Below are 14,788 nucleotides of genomic sequence, written 5' to 3' on the forward strand. Positions count from 1 at the left end.
CATTATTTGGCCAATGCTACTTTCACATAGTGAGCCAACAATATTCTTTTCTATGGGCCTCCATTTGAGGTTACAATGGCACAGCTGACGCATTGGGCAAATCAAGTGTCTTCAAGCCTTTATTTAATTTTCTCTCTTTGGTAAATGCAAAACTAGAAACTTCATTAAATTTGAAGGTATAAGCTTTCATAGTAATATAGGCTCTCTTCTTTAATTTTTTTTGTTTTTTTATGTCAGAAAATTATTTATCCACTTACTTTAAAAAAATAATAATAACAAATAAATAAATAACGGAAAAAACTAGCAAATCAATAATCAATTACCAAAAAAAAAAAAAGGATTGTTGGCGAGTTTTGTGTCTCGAAAGTTTGGTACAATCACCCCCCCCATAGTTGTCGTAAGCATCCAAGCGGTTTAGTTAGGAGGTTGTCACCTTAGTCCATTGCACGACACTTATTTATGTCAAATATCATTTTATTTCATTACTTAAGATATTATTTATAAATACGCAAATACACACCTATGCGTATCCATTAAAAATAATTTTAAAAAAAAATATTCCAAAAGGATAAAAAGTCAACCCCTAAGAATAAAAACTGGATTTTTTTTATTGTGCGAGTGATTTTCAACTTTCAAATGCTTGGGTTTTTCTCAATTCTGAAAATTTTAGAAATCTTATCATGGTAAAACATTGCTAAACCAAAAATGTGGTAAATAATATTTTGTTTTGATGTCCATAAAACTATTTTCATTCATGCCATTTTAACAGCATTCGCATATTTTAAAATAAGTTTAACCAGAATATAACTTTGTCATTACGACTTAGATTTAAGTAATCTTAGACTTGTTGGAAATCTGGTTTTGTGTTCTCCCTAATACCAAAAGTCTAAGGTAAAAATAAAATCATTTGACTATCAAACTTATCAGAGATCAAGAACATTTCTCTATATGTTGATTTTTGATGACTTAATGTGTCTTAATGTTGATTTTTAATGACTTGATGTGGCTTAATGTTGATTTTTTATGACATAAGGTATACGTAGCATACTAAATAACGTTAGAAAAGAGGGAAAATAAAAAATAACACTTGGCCTCCATCGCCCTAGGTCACCTTGAAAACTATAATCCCCCCCCCAACCAATCAGATTAATTCTCCACTATGAGATTGTAAAGTACACCTTGACGTTTTGCAAGCAGGTTCCAAGTGGAAGATATGAGGTGTTTTTTTAATCAACTTTGGCATTGATAATAAATAACAATATAAGTAAACATAAATAGTTTTTTTTGGGTACTAATAGCACCATTCGATCATGTAGATGTATCTTTTGATCTAGATACCACTGACTCTCTTAAGCGGAAACATTGGGAAACCCTGTATCTAATTACAGATACAGCTGAGCTGTTGCATGATATAGTTTACAAACAGTGTAGTTACCTTGAGATGCAAGTCAAGCTTAGGGATCATATGTTGATAAAGTCATACAACAACAGAGATGGTTCACAAAATGATCAGAATATACACAAAAAAGGAAGCTTTTGCCCTAACCTTTCAGAGTGACTGTATATATGCAATAGTTCTTCAGTAGATGACCTTGTACCTCTTACGACATTAATTGCTCCAGTGGCCATGATTCCTATGCCAAAAAATTTTACTCAATATCAGAATAAAGTACCAAATATTTCATTAAGAATAAAATATGCCTAATTTAAATACCACAGGAAATAGATTGATTGTTGGTTCTTGGGGTCTTCCTCCTCCTATTTTACAGGCTGATGCCCCCCCCATGTAAGGGCAGGGTCTTGTAAGTTGTAATTTGGTTTCTTGTTTTTCTCCTCCGCCCCTTTTTTTTCTTCTTGGGGTTTCCCTATATTTTCCTTTCCTTAGTAATGAATCTTTTATTTACCCCCGTCCCCAAAAAAAAAAAATACAACTACATCAGTTAAATTGACCTAGAGCCAAGGCCAGCAATTTCCATTACTTTGTCACAAGAAAAGTACATTTCACTATTTCAGACAATTAAGGTTCCAGCACAAAAATGTTTCCACCCACAAAAAAATAAATAATAATAATAATAATAATAATATAAAAATCAAAGAAGGTGACTTCAGAATACCTTGATCAGCTATAAGCCACCTGCACGAATTGTCCGCAAAAAGGGCGAGCTTTTCTTCTGGTTTCAGCCCAATGACTCTAAGGCCTTCAGAGAATTCCACAATCTGTTGCTTGAGCTGCCAGTGTCACAAGGAAAAAGGATTTCAAAACAACTTACAGAGAAAGCTTAAAAACTTGTTACATTAGCATCCATGTAATTCAATCCAAAACAAACTAAAAACAAATTAGAAGTTGTTTGTGAAATACATTATCAGATCAATACAGAAAATATTTTGACCATCTTTGAGCATAATTTCACTGAAAATACAATGCCACTAGATGGCGAGTTTCCTAAGTGACAACTCCAACAATTACCATCAGATCAAAGAATGTAGTTACATGTATCCATCCAAGTACATTTGCTTTACGGGAGAAAAAGGGAATATTCCAATCTTTTTACAACCACAAGATGGCACTACTACGACAGTTACAGTGATCCATTGAAATTTCATGCATAATTTGATTGTCGGTGATTAAGCCGCCACATGTTTCATCAACATTGTGACAATATCAAGAACTAAAAACCAGTAACAGCAATAAGAAGAAGAAGACATAAGAGAGAAGAAAGAGGAAGTTGAAACTGCTAGAGAAACAGAATCTATTACTTAGCAGACCCCCCCCCTCCCATCGTATATATATAGAAGCAAATCCAATTACAAAAGGGAAGTCAAGCCCTTGCAAAAACAGAAAAGAGAATCCTAATCTATCTCTATTAGGAAACTAACAGTACTCTAACTAGGGAATTCAACCAGTAAAGAACTAAACTATCATGACTAACATTGTAACATAGTTGTCACGGCACCAAGACATTGGAGGGTTGCCTAAGCGCTTAGGCAACAGTAAAATTTTCAGAATTGAGAAAAACCCCAGCATTTGAAAGTTGAAAATCACCTGTACAACCAAAGTTCAATTTTTGTTCCTGGACTGAAGGTTGACTTTTTATACTTTTAGAATTTGATATTTAAACTACTTTTATTGGATTCAAATAGTGGTTATGTGCTTATTAATGAATAATACCTCAAGTAAATGAGCATTTACTTAAATGACATTTGACATAAATAAATGATGTGCCTTGTAGTAAGGCAATGATATTTCACATGAATAAGCACCTTGACAACTATGCACTGTACAGTAGGGAAATGCAAAGAATACCCCTACAGTATATGGTATGTACTTTAAGAAACATTGTCAACCTTCCATCCCACTTGCAGCTTTCCAATGTGAAGTAATGCATTCCTTCACATAGGTGTTGGAAAGCTATACCTGAGAATGGCTCACAGATGTTATGGAAACAAGGTCAGCTTGGGGTTCACCACGTTATATAGTTGCATGTTAGGACACAGAATAAAAAGTACATGCTGAATCCAACCAATCTAACTTTAACTTAACACCCTGTTAGAAGTCTATCGTGAGAAAGGAGAAGTCTAACACAAGTTGGAGACTCCCCCCTTGGGTATTCCTTGTCCCATTAGAACTGTCTTAGTCCAATTCGGACTGAGTACAATTAGGAGTTAGCAATTAGTATTAGTTTCCTATTTTCTTTAGTCTTTCCTATTCCTAGTAGGACTTGTCATAGCTAATCTATTTAATGAATGAAGGAGGGCAGCCCCAATCTAACCGATTGGGACTCCTAAGGGTCCACGATTGCATCACTCTCTCTCTCTCTCTCTCTCTCTCTCTCTCTCTCTCCATAGTATCAAAGCATTGATCTCTAAAGATGAAATCGATCAAGGCTCATCCTCCATCATCAGTAACTACTCTTCTCCAACTAAGGTTGTTACTGGTTCTTACTAAAGCTCCACAATTTCTTAGAGGGAGTGGTTTCATCCCCTAGTTTGCTGATTTTTTAATGAAGGATTGATTGATTGTAATAAAAATTATGTTGTGAAGGATTGACTCAGAGTAGTCTCTGGTTGGGTTTTTTAGTTTGAAGATTGAAATATTTGAGCAGTGGAAAAATCGATCAAAGCTGCCAGCGTTTTGGAACTCTGCCAAAATCAATTTTGATCATGTTGAGACTGACGCTAATCCCGATAAGGGATTAGCGCTAGTTTCCCTAGAACGATAGGGACAATTCTCTCCTATCGGCCCATTATATTGGATTAGGGTTATTGTGTTATGATTTGGGGTATTCTTGTACTTTCCTCTTTATGAAATAATATTAAGTATAGGAAAAACCTGCGATCAAACCATTATGGTAAGATCATAGATCACTACTCATCTTTTGGGAGTCGCCTTCGGTTGTACCTCTCTCTTCTCTCTTTTCTTCTTCTCTTCCTCTTTTCTCTTTCTTTTGGTTTGATTACAAGGTATCTGAGATTGTAACATGGTATCAGAGCCTCTATAATCAAATTGAGGTGGTTCAGTTTCCTCTCTACTGATATCGGTTTTGCGCTGAAGTTTTTGGTGTGCAGCCACCTCCTGCTGCATCTACCATGGTGTAAATCACATGAAGTGATTTATTTTGCATATGGATTGTGTTTCACTAGTACCTAACTGAAGACCTGAAGCTGTTGGATAGCAAGGTTGCCTCTACTCGATTCATTGCAAGGTTTCCTGCGCTGGTTGTGTGGTTCAGGTCTGATTTTGTGATTTGGTTATCTCTACGACCTTATTTATTGTACTTTCCTTTTGGTTCTCATGGGTGAGAACAAATCTACTACACCTATATCTACTGCTTCTGCCTCGGACAATGTCAATGTCCTGATACCTCTATCAAGCTCAAGGGAAGTTCGAATTACCTACTTTGGGCTCAGTCTGTGAAGGTTTATCATATGGTCAAGGATAAACTTCAGTATACTACTTCTGATTCTCCTTCATCATCTGACAAGGGATATAATGAATGGATGAAGGAGAATGCCTTGATTTTAATCTGGTTGTGGAATAATATGGAACCAGAAGTTGCTGCCAATGTCATGTTCACTCTACTGCAAAGGGAGTGCGAAATGATTTGAATGAAACATACTCTCAAGAAAAGAACATGACCCATATCTATGATATCTATGAGAAGTTGTTCCAGTTTCGCCAGTCTGACAGATCTCTTTCAGAGTATTATAGTATTTTCAGGGGAATGGTTGAAAAACTCAATGTTTTCCAGCCCTTAACCACAGACATTGCCAAATTGAAGGCTCAACTCAATGAGTTCTTCATCTCCAAATTTTTGGCTGGTTTAAACAATGATTTAAAGGTAGTGAAGGGGCATCTACTAGCAGGTGATACTGTTCCTACCCTGAATGACACCTATTCGCTACTGCAGCTTATCACTACATCAATTAAACCAGATCAGTCTTCCAAAGACAATTCTGCCTTTCTTTCCAACCGTGGATGTGGTCGTGGTCGCGGTCGTGGGGGGTCGTGGGTCGGCTGGTCAAGGTTCTAGTGGACAGCAGTCTGATCGTGCAACTCACCAGTGTACTTATTGTGGGAAGCCCAACCATAATATAGAGACTTGCTGGGCAAAGCATGGCAAACCAGAGTGGGCAACCCAGTTAGTCAATCATGCAGTGTCAGATGATAGTACTGACACAGTGTCTTCCATTAACACTAAACCGATATCTTCCTCAAGAGATTCCTCTACCAGTCTGCGCGATGACATCAATCAGTTGCTCTGGTGGTTGCACACTCTTGAGGCATCCTCTAATACATCCAATGGTGGGTCTACATCCGCTGCCACCCTAGCTCATGCAGGTACCTCAGCCCTTCTTACCACTACCTCTACCCCCTGGATAATTGATTCAGGTGCTTTTGCCCATATGACTGGTAAGTCAACACTTTTTAAGACCTTTTTCTTCTAGTATCAGTTCTACTTCTGTTATTCTTGCCAACGGTGCTTCCACATTGGTTGTAGGCCATGGTACTACATCACCTACCTCCTCCCTTACTTTATCTTCTGTATTACATGTTCCTCAATTTCCATTAAGCCTTCTCTCTGTGAGTCAGTTAACTAGTTCATTAAATTGCTCAGTAACCTTTTTTCCCTTTTACTGTGTTTTTCAGGACCTTCACACGAAGAAGATGATTGGTGAAGGGCGTGAAAAGGATGGTTTATATTACCTCAACTGTGGCTCTCCTACTTCTTCTGTTGCTGCTACTGCTATTGGAGATGTGACCCCTTTTTAATGGCACTGTCGTTTAGGACATTTGTTTCTATCTAGGTTGCAAATTTTATTTCCTAGTTTTAAGTCTGTTCGTAGGTTAGAATGCGAGGCATGTGAGTTGGGTAAGCATCACCGTGTGTCCTTCCCATCTTGCTCAATGTCTCGTAGTCCATCTTTAATCTCTTTAGTCCATTCTGATGTATGGGGTCCTTGCAGAGTTAGTAATAACTTTGGTTTTCGCTATTTTGTGACCTTTGTGGATGATCATTCTCGCCTTACATGGCTTTACATATTAAAGGACAGATCTGAATTTTTATCTGTGTTTCACCAATTCTATAATGAAATAAAAACTCAGTTTGGCATTTTCATTAAAATTTTTCGGTCCGATAATGCTTTAAAATATGCTCAAAATGATATTTCTGATTTTTGTGCCAACCGTGGGATGATACACCAAACTAGTTGCGCCTATACCCCACAATAAAATGGGGTCGCAGAGCGCAAGAACCGGCACCTCCTCGAAGTTGCTCGAGCTATTATGATACATATGCATGTTCCTAAGAATTTTTAGTGTGATGGTGTTTTAACTGCATGTCACTTGATTAATCGCATGCTATCTTCAGTTCTCTCAGATAAGTCTCCTTTTTCTATTATGTTTCCTACTTTACCGAGTTTTCCTGTTCCTCCCCGAGTTTTTGGATGTGTATGTTTTGTCCATAATTTGCATGTGCAAGTAGATAAATTGTCCCACAGGTCTACTAAATGCATTTTTTTTGGTTATTCACGCACTCAGAAAGGGTACAAGTGCTATGACCCTATTACTCACAGGAGCTTTGTTAGTGCTAATGTGACTTTCTTCGAAGGCGCATCCTATTTTTCTCCTCAGGTGTCCCAGCCTGGTATGGCGTGGACTTCTCCATCTCCCATTCCTTCTCTCATACCCTTTCCTGACATTCCTAGTACCAGTGACTCACCTCCTCTATAGGTTTATCAGCGTAAGAAGAAGGTTGGACAGCCAAGTGGAGCAACCAATACTCTAGCTGATTCACTTCCTCCACTGTCGACTCCCTCTGGTGAAGCTCCTCATCCTTCTCCGCCTGATGACGTACCAATTGCTCAAAGGAAAGGTACATGTTCTTGCACTTAAAAATCTCTAGTTGTGTATCCTACTGATAACTTTGTTTCATTGTCTCATCTTCCCTCTACCTTTCATGGCCTTGCCCAGTCACTTTCTACTAACTCTATTCCCCGCACCCATAATGATGCCCTACGAGTCCCTGGGTGGAAAGCTGCCATAGATGTAGAAATGGATGCTCTCTTGAGTCGTGGTACCTGGAGTCTGGTAGATTTACCTCCTGGTAAGGATTTGGTGAAGTGTCGCTGGGTGTACACTATTAAATATCACTCTGATGGCTCTGTTGAGTGGTTGAAAGCTCGTCTGGTTGCCAAGGGGTATACTCAAACATATGGAGTTGATTATTTTGAGACCTTCTCCCCGGTTGCTAGATTGAACTCTATTCGTCTGCTTACTTCTCTTACTGTCAACTTTAACTGGTCATTGTTTCAGTTGGACATCAAGAATGCCTTCTTGTATGGTGATCTACAGGAAAAGGTGTATATGGAGCAACCTCCTGGTTATGTTGCTCAAGGGGAGAATAAAGGTCGTGTGTGTCGCTTACACAAGGCTATCTATGGGATTAAACAGTCTCCTCAGGCATGGTTTGACAAGTTCAATGCTACCATAGTTACTTGTGGATTTTCTCAGTATTATTCTGATCATTATGTCTTTGTTCATCGCAGAGGTGATAAACTGGTTGTCTTTGTAGTTTATGTTGATGATATTATACTTACTGGTAATGATGAGGCAGGAATTTCTGAAGTGAAAGCTTCTTTTCAGCAACACTTTCAGACCAAGTACTTAGGTCAACTTCATTATTTTCTTAGGATTGAGGTGATCCAATGCAAGAAAGGGATCAATCTATCTCAAAGGAAATACGTGATGGACCTTTTATCTAATACTGATATGCTTGCTTCCAGACCTGTTGATATCCCTATGGATCCTCACCAGAAGTTTGGTGTTGATGATGGCGAACCTCTCAAGGATGTGCATCAATACAGGAGTTTGATTGGCAAGTTGATATATCTTACTATGACACATCCTGACATCTCCTATGTTGTTGGAGTACTCAGTCAATTCATGCAGTCTCCTCAGAAAGCACACTGGGACGCTATTGCCCGTGTTCTTCGCCACCTGAAGGGTGCTCCTGGAAAGGGGCTGATCTATCGTCCTAATCGGCATATGGAACTAGTTGGTTATTCTAATGCTGATTGGGCTGGTTCTGCTAGTGATCAGAGATTTACTACGGGTTATTGTACATTTGTTGGAGGTAATTTGACTACTTGGTGTAGTAAAATGCCTACCATTGCCCGATCTAGTACAGAAGCAGAATACAAAGCTATGGCTCATACCACTGTTGAGTTGATATGGCTACGGTTGTTACTCTTGGAGTTGGGATTTCCAGTGACCAAGCCTATGAAGATGTATTGTGACAACCAAGCTGCGGTGTGCATTGCTAGCAATCCGGTCTTCCACGAGAGGACCAAGCACATAGAGGTGGACTGCCACTTTGTTCGTGATGTTGTTTTGAAGAAGCTGATTGATACCCCTTTTGTTCCTTCGTCAGATTAGTTGGCTAATATGTTCACTAAGTCTCTGTTTGCTCCTAGTTTTCGTAATGGTTGTACCAAGCTGAGCACGGATGATGTGTATGCTCCAACTTAAGGGGGGAGTGTTGAGACTGATGCTAATCCCAATAAGGGATTAGTACTAGTTTCCCTGGACCGATAGGGACAATTCTGTCATATCGGCCCATTATATTGGATTAGGGTTATTGTGTTATGATTTGGGGTATTCTTGTACTTTCCTCTTTATGAAATAATATTAAGTATAGGGAAAACCTGCGGTCAAACCATTCTGGTAAGATTGCAAGTCACCTCTCATATTTTGGGAGTCTCCTTCGATTGTACCTCTCTCCTCTCTTCTCTTCTTCTTCTCTCTTTCTTTCGGTTTGATTACAAGGTATCTGGGATTGTAACAGATCATATCTCTTTAATACGGTCTCAGTTTGGAAAACCCTTTGGAGGTTTTCTTCATCATCATTTCAAGGATATTCTATCAAATTTTTAGCTCTATTGGAGCCCTAACCGCAGATATCCCTATTTTTTTTTCCTAGTTTTACGATTTGGGTAAATCCTTCATTAATTGGTTTTTGGAGGACTTTTGTCTAAAGATTTCAGTTGTTCTCCTATTAGGATGGATCAATTACATAAGATCAATCAAAATTTTATGATTTGTTCTCTGATTCACTATTCTCTGTGAATCAACTTTTGGTTCTTTGGTAATTCTCTATTATATTTTTTTGCATCAATGGCTGACACTGAGCCAAAAAATGTTATCACTGAGGTGATATCCTCATCCTTTGATAGAATTACAGAGAAGAAGCTTTCAAAAGCTGTCACTTTTCAACAGTGGAAGAAAATTGTGCAGTTGGTTTTGACTGGCCGTGACCAACATGATTATCTTACAAAGGTGAAGTTTGCTACTGATACTACGTGGGATACTGTTGATGCACGTATTTTGGGCCAGCTGTTGAACTCAATGGATAACTCTATCATTGATATTGTTGCTCACATCGATACTGCGAAGGAGTTATAGGATTATCTGAACATTTTGTATTATGGACAAAACAACATTTCTCACATCTATAAGCTATCTCAGTATTTTTATAGGATTGATCTAAGGGTCGGCCTCTGACTCAGTACTTTGTTGATTTCAAGAGGATGTACAAGGAGTTGAATTCTCTACTTCCTATTAGTAATGATGTCATGAACATGTAGAACCAACGAGAGTAACTCGCAGTTATAGGTTTTTTAGGTGGTTTGAACTGGAGTATGATGTCGTCAATCTCAGATTCTTGGAGGTGACATCATGCATCTCTTGTAGACACCTTTTCTCGAGTCTTATCGATAGCTCAAGAGAATTCTCATGATCCTGCACCTACCCCAGCGGATAGCTCCGCTTTTGTGTCACAGAATAATAATCAACGTGGGGCTCGTAATACTAGCAGTGGAAGAGGTAAGGGGCAACCTTCTAGTACTTCCAACACTTCAGATGGTTCAGGGGCAACAAGAACATGCCATTATTGTGTTAAACCAGGACATATCCAACGCTTTTGTTGGAAACTTCATGGCAAACTCCCTTAAAAAAGTTTGCCAATTCAGCAGCAGTTATTGAGTATTCTCAGCCTTTTCAGCTTGGACAATCTAAAGGTAAATTGGTGAAGATGCCAGATGGAGAATTTGCACTATATACTCAGTTTCAAACTTCGTCTCCTCAGTCTTCCATTGCTACTTTGTCCAGACAGGTAATGATATTGCATATTTTTCTTCATCTTCTCAACCCTGGATAATTGATTTAGGAGCATCCAACCTCAGGTTTTCCTCTTTTCAAGAGTCTTCTGCTACTGTCACGTTGGCTAATGGGTCTATTGTTAAAACTTAAAAGTACTGAAAATATTCGTCTTAACTCTTCTTTGTCATTATTGTCTGTTCTTCAGTTACCAAATTTTCGTTTTAATATTTTATCTGTGAGTAAGTTTACTCAAACTTACAACTGCTCTGTAACATTTTCTCCTGATTCATATGTTTTTTAAGATCTTACGACGAAGAAGACGATTGGTAGAAGTAGTAGAGTTGGGGGGCTTTATCTTTTTAGGACAATCCTTCTTCTGTTGCATGTTCAAGTATTCTTAGCCCCCATCAAATCCATTGTCAACTAGTTCATCCATCTCTGCAAAGTTTACATAAGCTTGATCCTCGTTTTCGTTCTATTTCCAGTTTAGATTGTGAGTCATGTCAATTTGGGAAGCTTCACAGTGTAAGATATTGCATGGGGTCCTTGTCCCATCACTTCCAAATTAGGTTTTTAATATTTCGTTACTTTTGTTGCTGATTATTCCAGAGTTACTGGGATTTATTTAATGAAGCATTGTTGTGAGTTGTTTTCTATTTTTTTGTGCATTTGTTGTTAGAATTCAAAATCAGTTTAATTTAACTATCAAGGTTTTACGAAGCGATTATGCCAAGGAATACTTTTCTAACCATTTCTCTCAGTTTATGGCTGGTTATGGTCTGATACATCAATCTTCCTACTTAGACACACCCCAACAAAATGTTGTTGCTGAGAGGAAAAATAGGCATTTAACGGAGGTTGCTCGGTCTCTTCTGTTTGAGATGAAGGTGTCCAAACAATTTGGTCAGATGCTGTTTTAACTGCTTGTTATCTTATTAATCGAATGCCTTCATCATTGCTATAGGGTGCTATTCCTCATTCTCTGCTTTTTCCTTCTGACCCTTTGTTTATTCTTCCTCATATTTTTGGTTGTGTTTGCTTCATTCGCGATCATCATCCAAGTTTGTCAAAGTTGGATCCACGTGATCCTAAGTATATCATTTTGGGTTATTCACGTACTCAAAATGGTTATCGTTGTTATTGCCCTACACTTTAAAAATATTTTGTTATTATTGATGTTTCCTTCTTTGATTCTGTTTCTTACTTGGATGAGTATGTTGTTGTGTCTGAAATGGATGGTGATCTTCCCCTCTATGTTGTTCAACATTATTCTCTATAGATTACCACAGATGCAGTGGTGACACCACCACTTCCACCAGTGGGCCCCTACCTTCTACAGAGTGCCCCCACCACCTGTTTGCACAATTGTTTATACTCATCGTCCTCGTAAATAATCAACGCCCCCTTGTTTCTACTATCCCTACCTCATCATCTTCGCCTACAGTCCCTGATCCAAGTATTTCTGTTTCTGATATTGATGTTCCCATTGCACAACGTAAGGGTGTTCGGAGTTATACCCAACATCCCATTTCAAAATTTGTTTCTTATTTTGGTCTGTCTTCCTCTTTTCATACTTGTCCATCTACTTTGTCTCGTTATCCTGTTTCTAAGTCTACTGCGGAGGAATTATCTAGTCCTGGTTAGAGGACAGCTATGGAAGAGCAGTTACTTCCTTTGTATGCAAATCATACTTAGGATCTTGTATCATTACCTCAAGGTAAGTTCACTATTGGTTGTCGATGGGTTTATATCGTTAAGGCAAACCCAAATGGTTCTCTTGCTCAGTTGAAGGCTCAGTTAGTGGCCAAGGGCTATGCACAGGTGTATGGAGTTGATTATCTGGACACTTTAACTCCTATGGCCAAGTTGGCTTCTGTTCGTATTCTGATATCTCTTGTTGCTTCTTCTCAATGGTCGATGTATCAGCTCGATGTGAAGAATGCTTTTCTTCATGGAGATTTACATGAAGAGGTCTATATAAAGCAAAAACTAGGGTTTGTTGCTCAGGGGGAGTATGGTATGGTGTGCAAACTAAAGAAATATTTATATGGTTTAAAGCAATCTCCTCGGGCATGGTTTGGCAGGTTCACTCATGTCATTCACGAGTTTAGGCTCCAAGCGTGACAATAATCATTCAATATTCTATTGACAGTTTCGCACAGGAAGGATATTTCTTGTTGTTTATGTTGATGATATTGTCATCACTGGAGATGATATTAGAAGGATCCAAAGTCTGAAAACACATCTATAGCAGAAGTTTCAGACCAAGGATCTAAGACGGTTGAAGTATTTCTTAGGTATTGAGGTTGCTTGGTCAAGAAAAGGTATTTCCCTCCCTCATAGGAAATTATGTTCTCAATTTGCTGACAAGGACTGGAATGTTAGGGTCCAAACCTTTGGACACTCCTATGGATCCAAATGTGAAGCTCACAGTTCAAAGTGGTGATTTTTTAGATGATCCTGAGAAGCATGGACAATTGGTGGGAAAGTTTAGTTATTTGACCGTGACTAGGCTTGATATTACCTTCCCTGTCTGTGTCGTGATTCAGATTCTTTCGTCTCCACGGATGTCTCACTGGGATGCCGTTATTCTTATTCTGAGATATCTCAAGAAAGCTCTAGGTCATAGTCTGCCATACTCTGATCATAAACATAGTCGTATTGAGGGTTTCTATAATGCTGATTGGGTTGGATTTGCTATTGATAGGCGATCAACTATTGGGTATTGTACATTTGTTGGTGGTAATCTTGTGTCTTGGAAGCGCAAGAAGCAGGTTGTTGTGGCTAGGTCCAATGCAGAGTCTGAGTATCGCGCTATGCCTCATGTCACTTGTGAGTTGATGTGAGTGAAGCAGTTGTTAACAAAACTTGGGTTTGAGTGCACTTCTTCTATGCAGTTATGGTGTGATAACCAAGCTGAGATCCATATTTCGTCAAATCCAGTATTGCATAAGAGGACAAAACATATTGAGGTTGATTGTTACTTTGTTCGGAAAAAGCTACGTCAAGGAGGTATTTCTACAAGTCATGCCCGCACTGGAGAACAACTTGCAAATGTTTTCACTAAGTCTTTGGGGAGTGGTAGAGTGGACTATATTTGTAACAAGCTGAGTATGATTAACATCTATGCTCCAGCTTGAGGGGGAGTGCTAGAAGTCTATCGTCAGAAAAGAGTTGACCGCAAGCCGCAAACTCCTCCCTTGGGTTTTTTCCTAGTCCTATTAGGACTGAGTATAATTAGGAGTTAGAAATTAGTATTAGTTTCCTATTTTGTTCTACTTTGTTCTTTCCTATTCCTAGTAGGACTTTTAATAGCTAATATATTTAATGAATGAAGGAGGGCAGCCCCAATCTAATCGATTGGAACTCCCAAGGTTCCACAATTGCAGATCTCTCTCTCTCTCTCTCTCTCTCTCTCTCTCTACACACCCAAAGCACTAGTAAAAGTTCTAAAAGTTGCAAAACCACACTCCTTTACCCCACTAAAAGCCATATAATCCAAAATCCAAGCAAGCCCAAGCTCATAAACCCTTGACAATAAGTTATGGAAATACCCACAAATCCAAAAGAATAATAAATCCTTATAACTTGCTCCCTTTTTTTCTTTCAATAAATCCAAACTTAGACTTTTCCAAAACCCATTTTGACCTTAGATGCTTCAAAACGATCACTTTCAAACACTAAAAACCGTTTGGGCCTACCAGCAAAGATATGCCCAAAACAAAACCGTCATAAATGTAAAAATAGACCAAGTAGTACTCATTTCCCCTTCTTTAACTATAAGCCAGCCTTGGAGGCCCGATTCACTTACTCTCCACATCTTTAGGCCTTAATTGGGCTTTAAGTTAACTGTATAAGAAGTTAAGAACGTAATGTATTAAGTCCAAAATTGACAAGTTGTAAAGTTTTCTGCTGGGATACCAGAGTATCACAAGCACAGCTACAAATAGGTAGCTTGAACCTTAAGGGGTACTTTTGCAAGGCTAGCAAACTTTCTTTTTGCCAAAAAAAAAAAGGTTAGTGAACTTTCTAAGTTCATGAGTTGCCCTGTAGCAAGAAATTAATAAGATATTTGGTGGGTCCATATGATAAGGTACTACCCGGCACCCCCTTCCCCTCCACCCCCACCCC

The 14,788-nt window shown here is 38.6% G+C and overlaps 1 protein-coding gene across 1 annotated transcript in view; it reads right to left on the reverse strand.

The window, feature by feature from the left end:
- LOC122064539 (probable acyl-activating enzyme 16, chloroplastic) overlaps positions 1-14,788 on the reverse strand; it is a 63,181-nt gene that overhangs the window by 37,926 nt on the left and 10,467 nt on the right. Inside the window, exons 3-4 of the mRNA XM_042628259.1 lie at positions 2,115-2,229; positions 1,547-1,634 (exon numbers count right to left, since the gene is read on the reverse strand). Coding sequence (XP_042484193.1) covers positions 1,547-1,634; positions 2,115-2,229 — 203 coding nt within the window. The remainder of the gene's footprint in view (positions 1-1,546; positions 1,635-2,114; positions 2,230-14,788) is intronic.

This window comes from Macadamia integrifolia, unplaced genomic scaffold (assembly GCF_013358625.1).
Source record: "Macadamia integrifolia cultivar HAES 741 unplaced genomic scaffold, SCU_Mint_v3 scaffold1680, whole genome shotgun sequence".
NCBI classification, from domain to species: domain Eukaryota; kingdom Viridiplantae; phylum Streptophyta; class Magnoliopsida; order Proteales; family Proteaceae; genus Macadamia; species Macadamia integrifolia.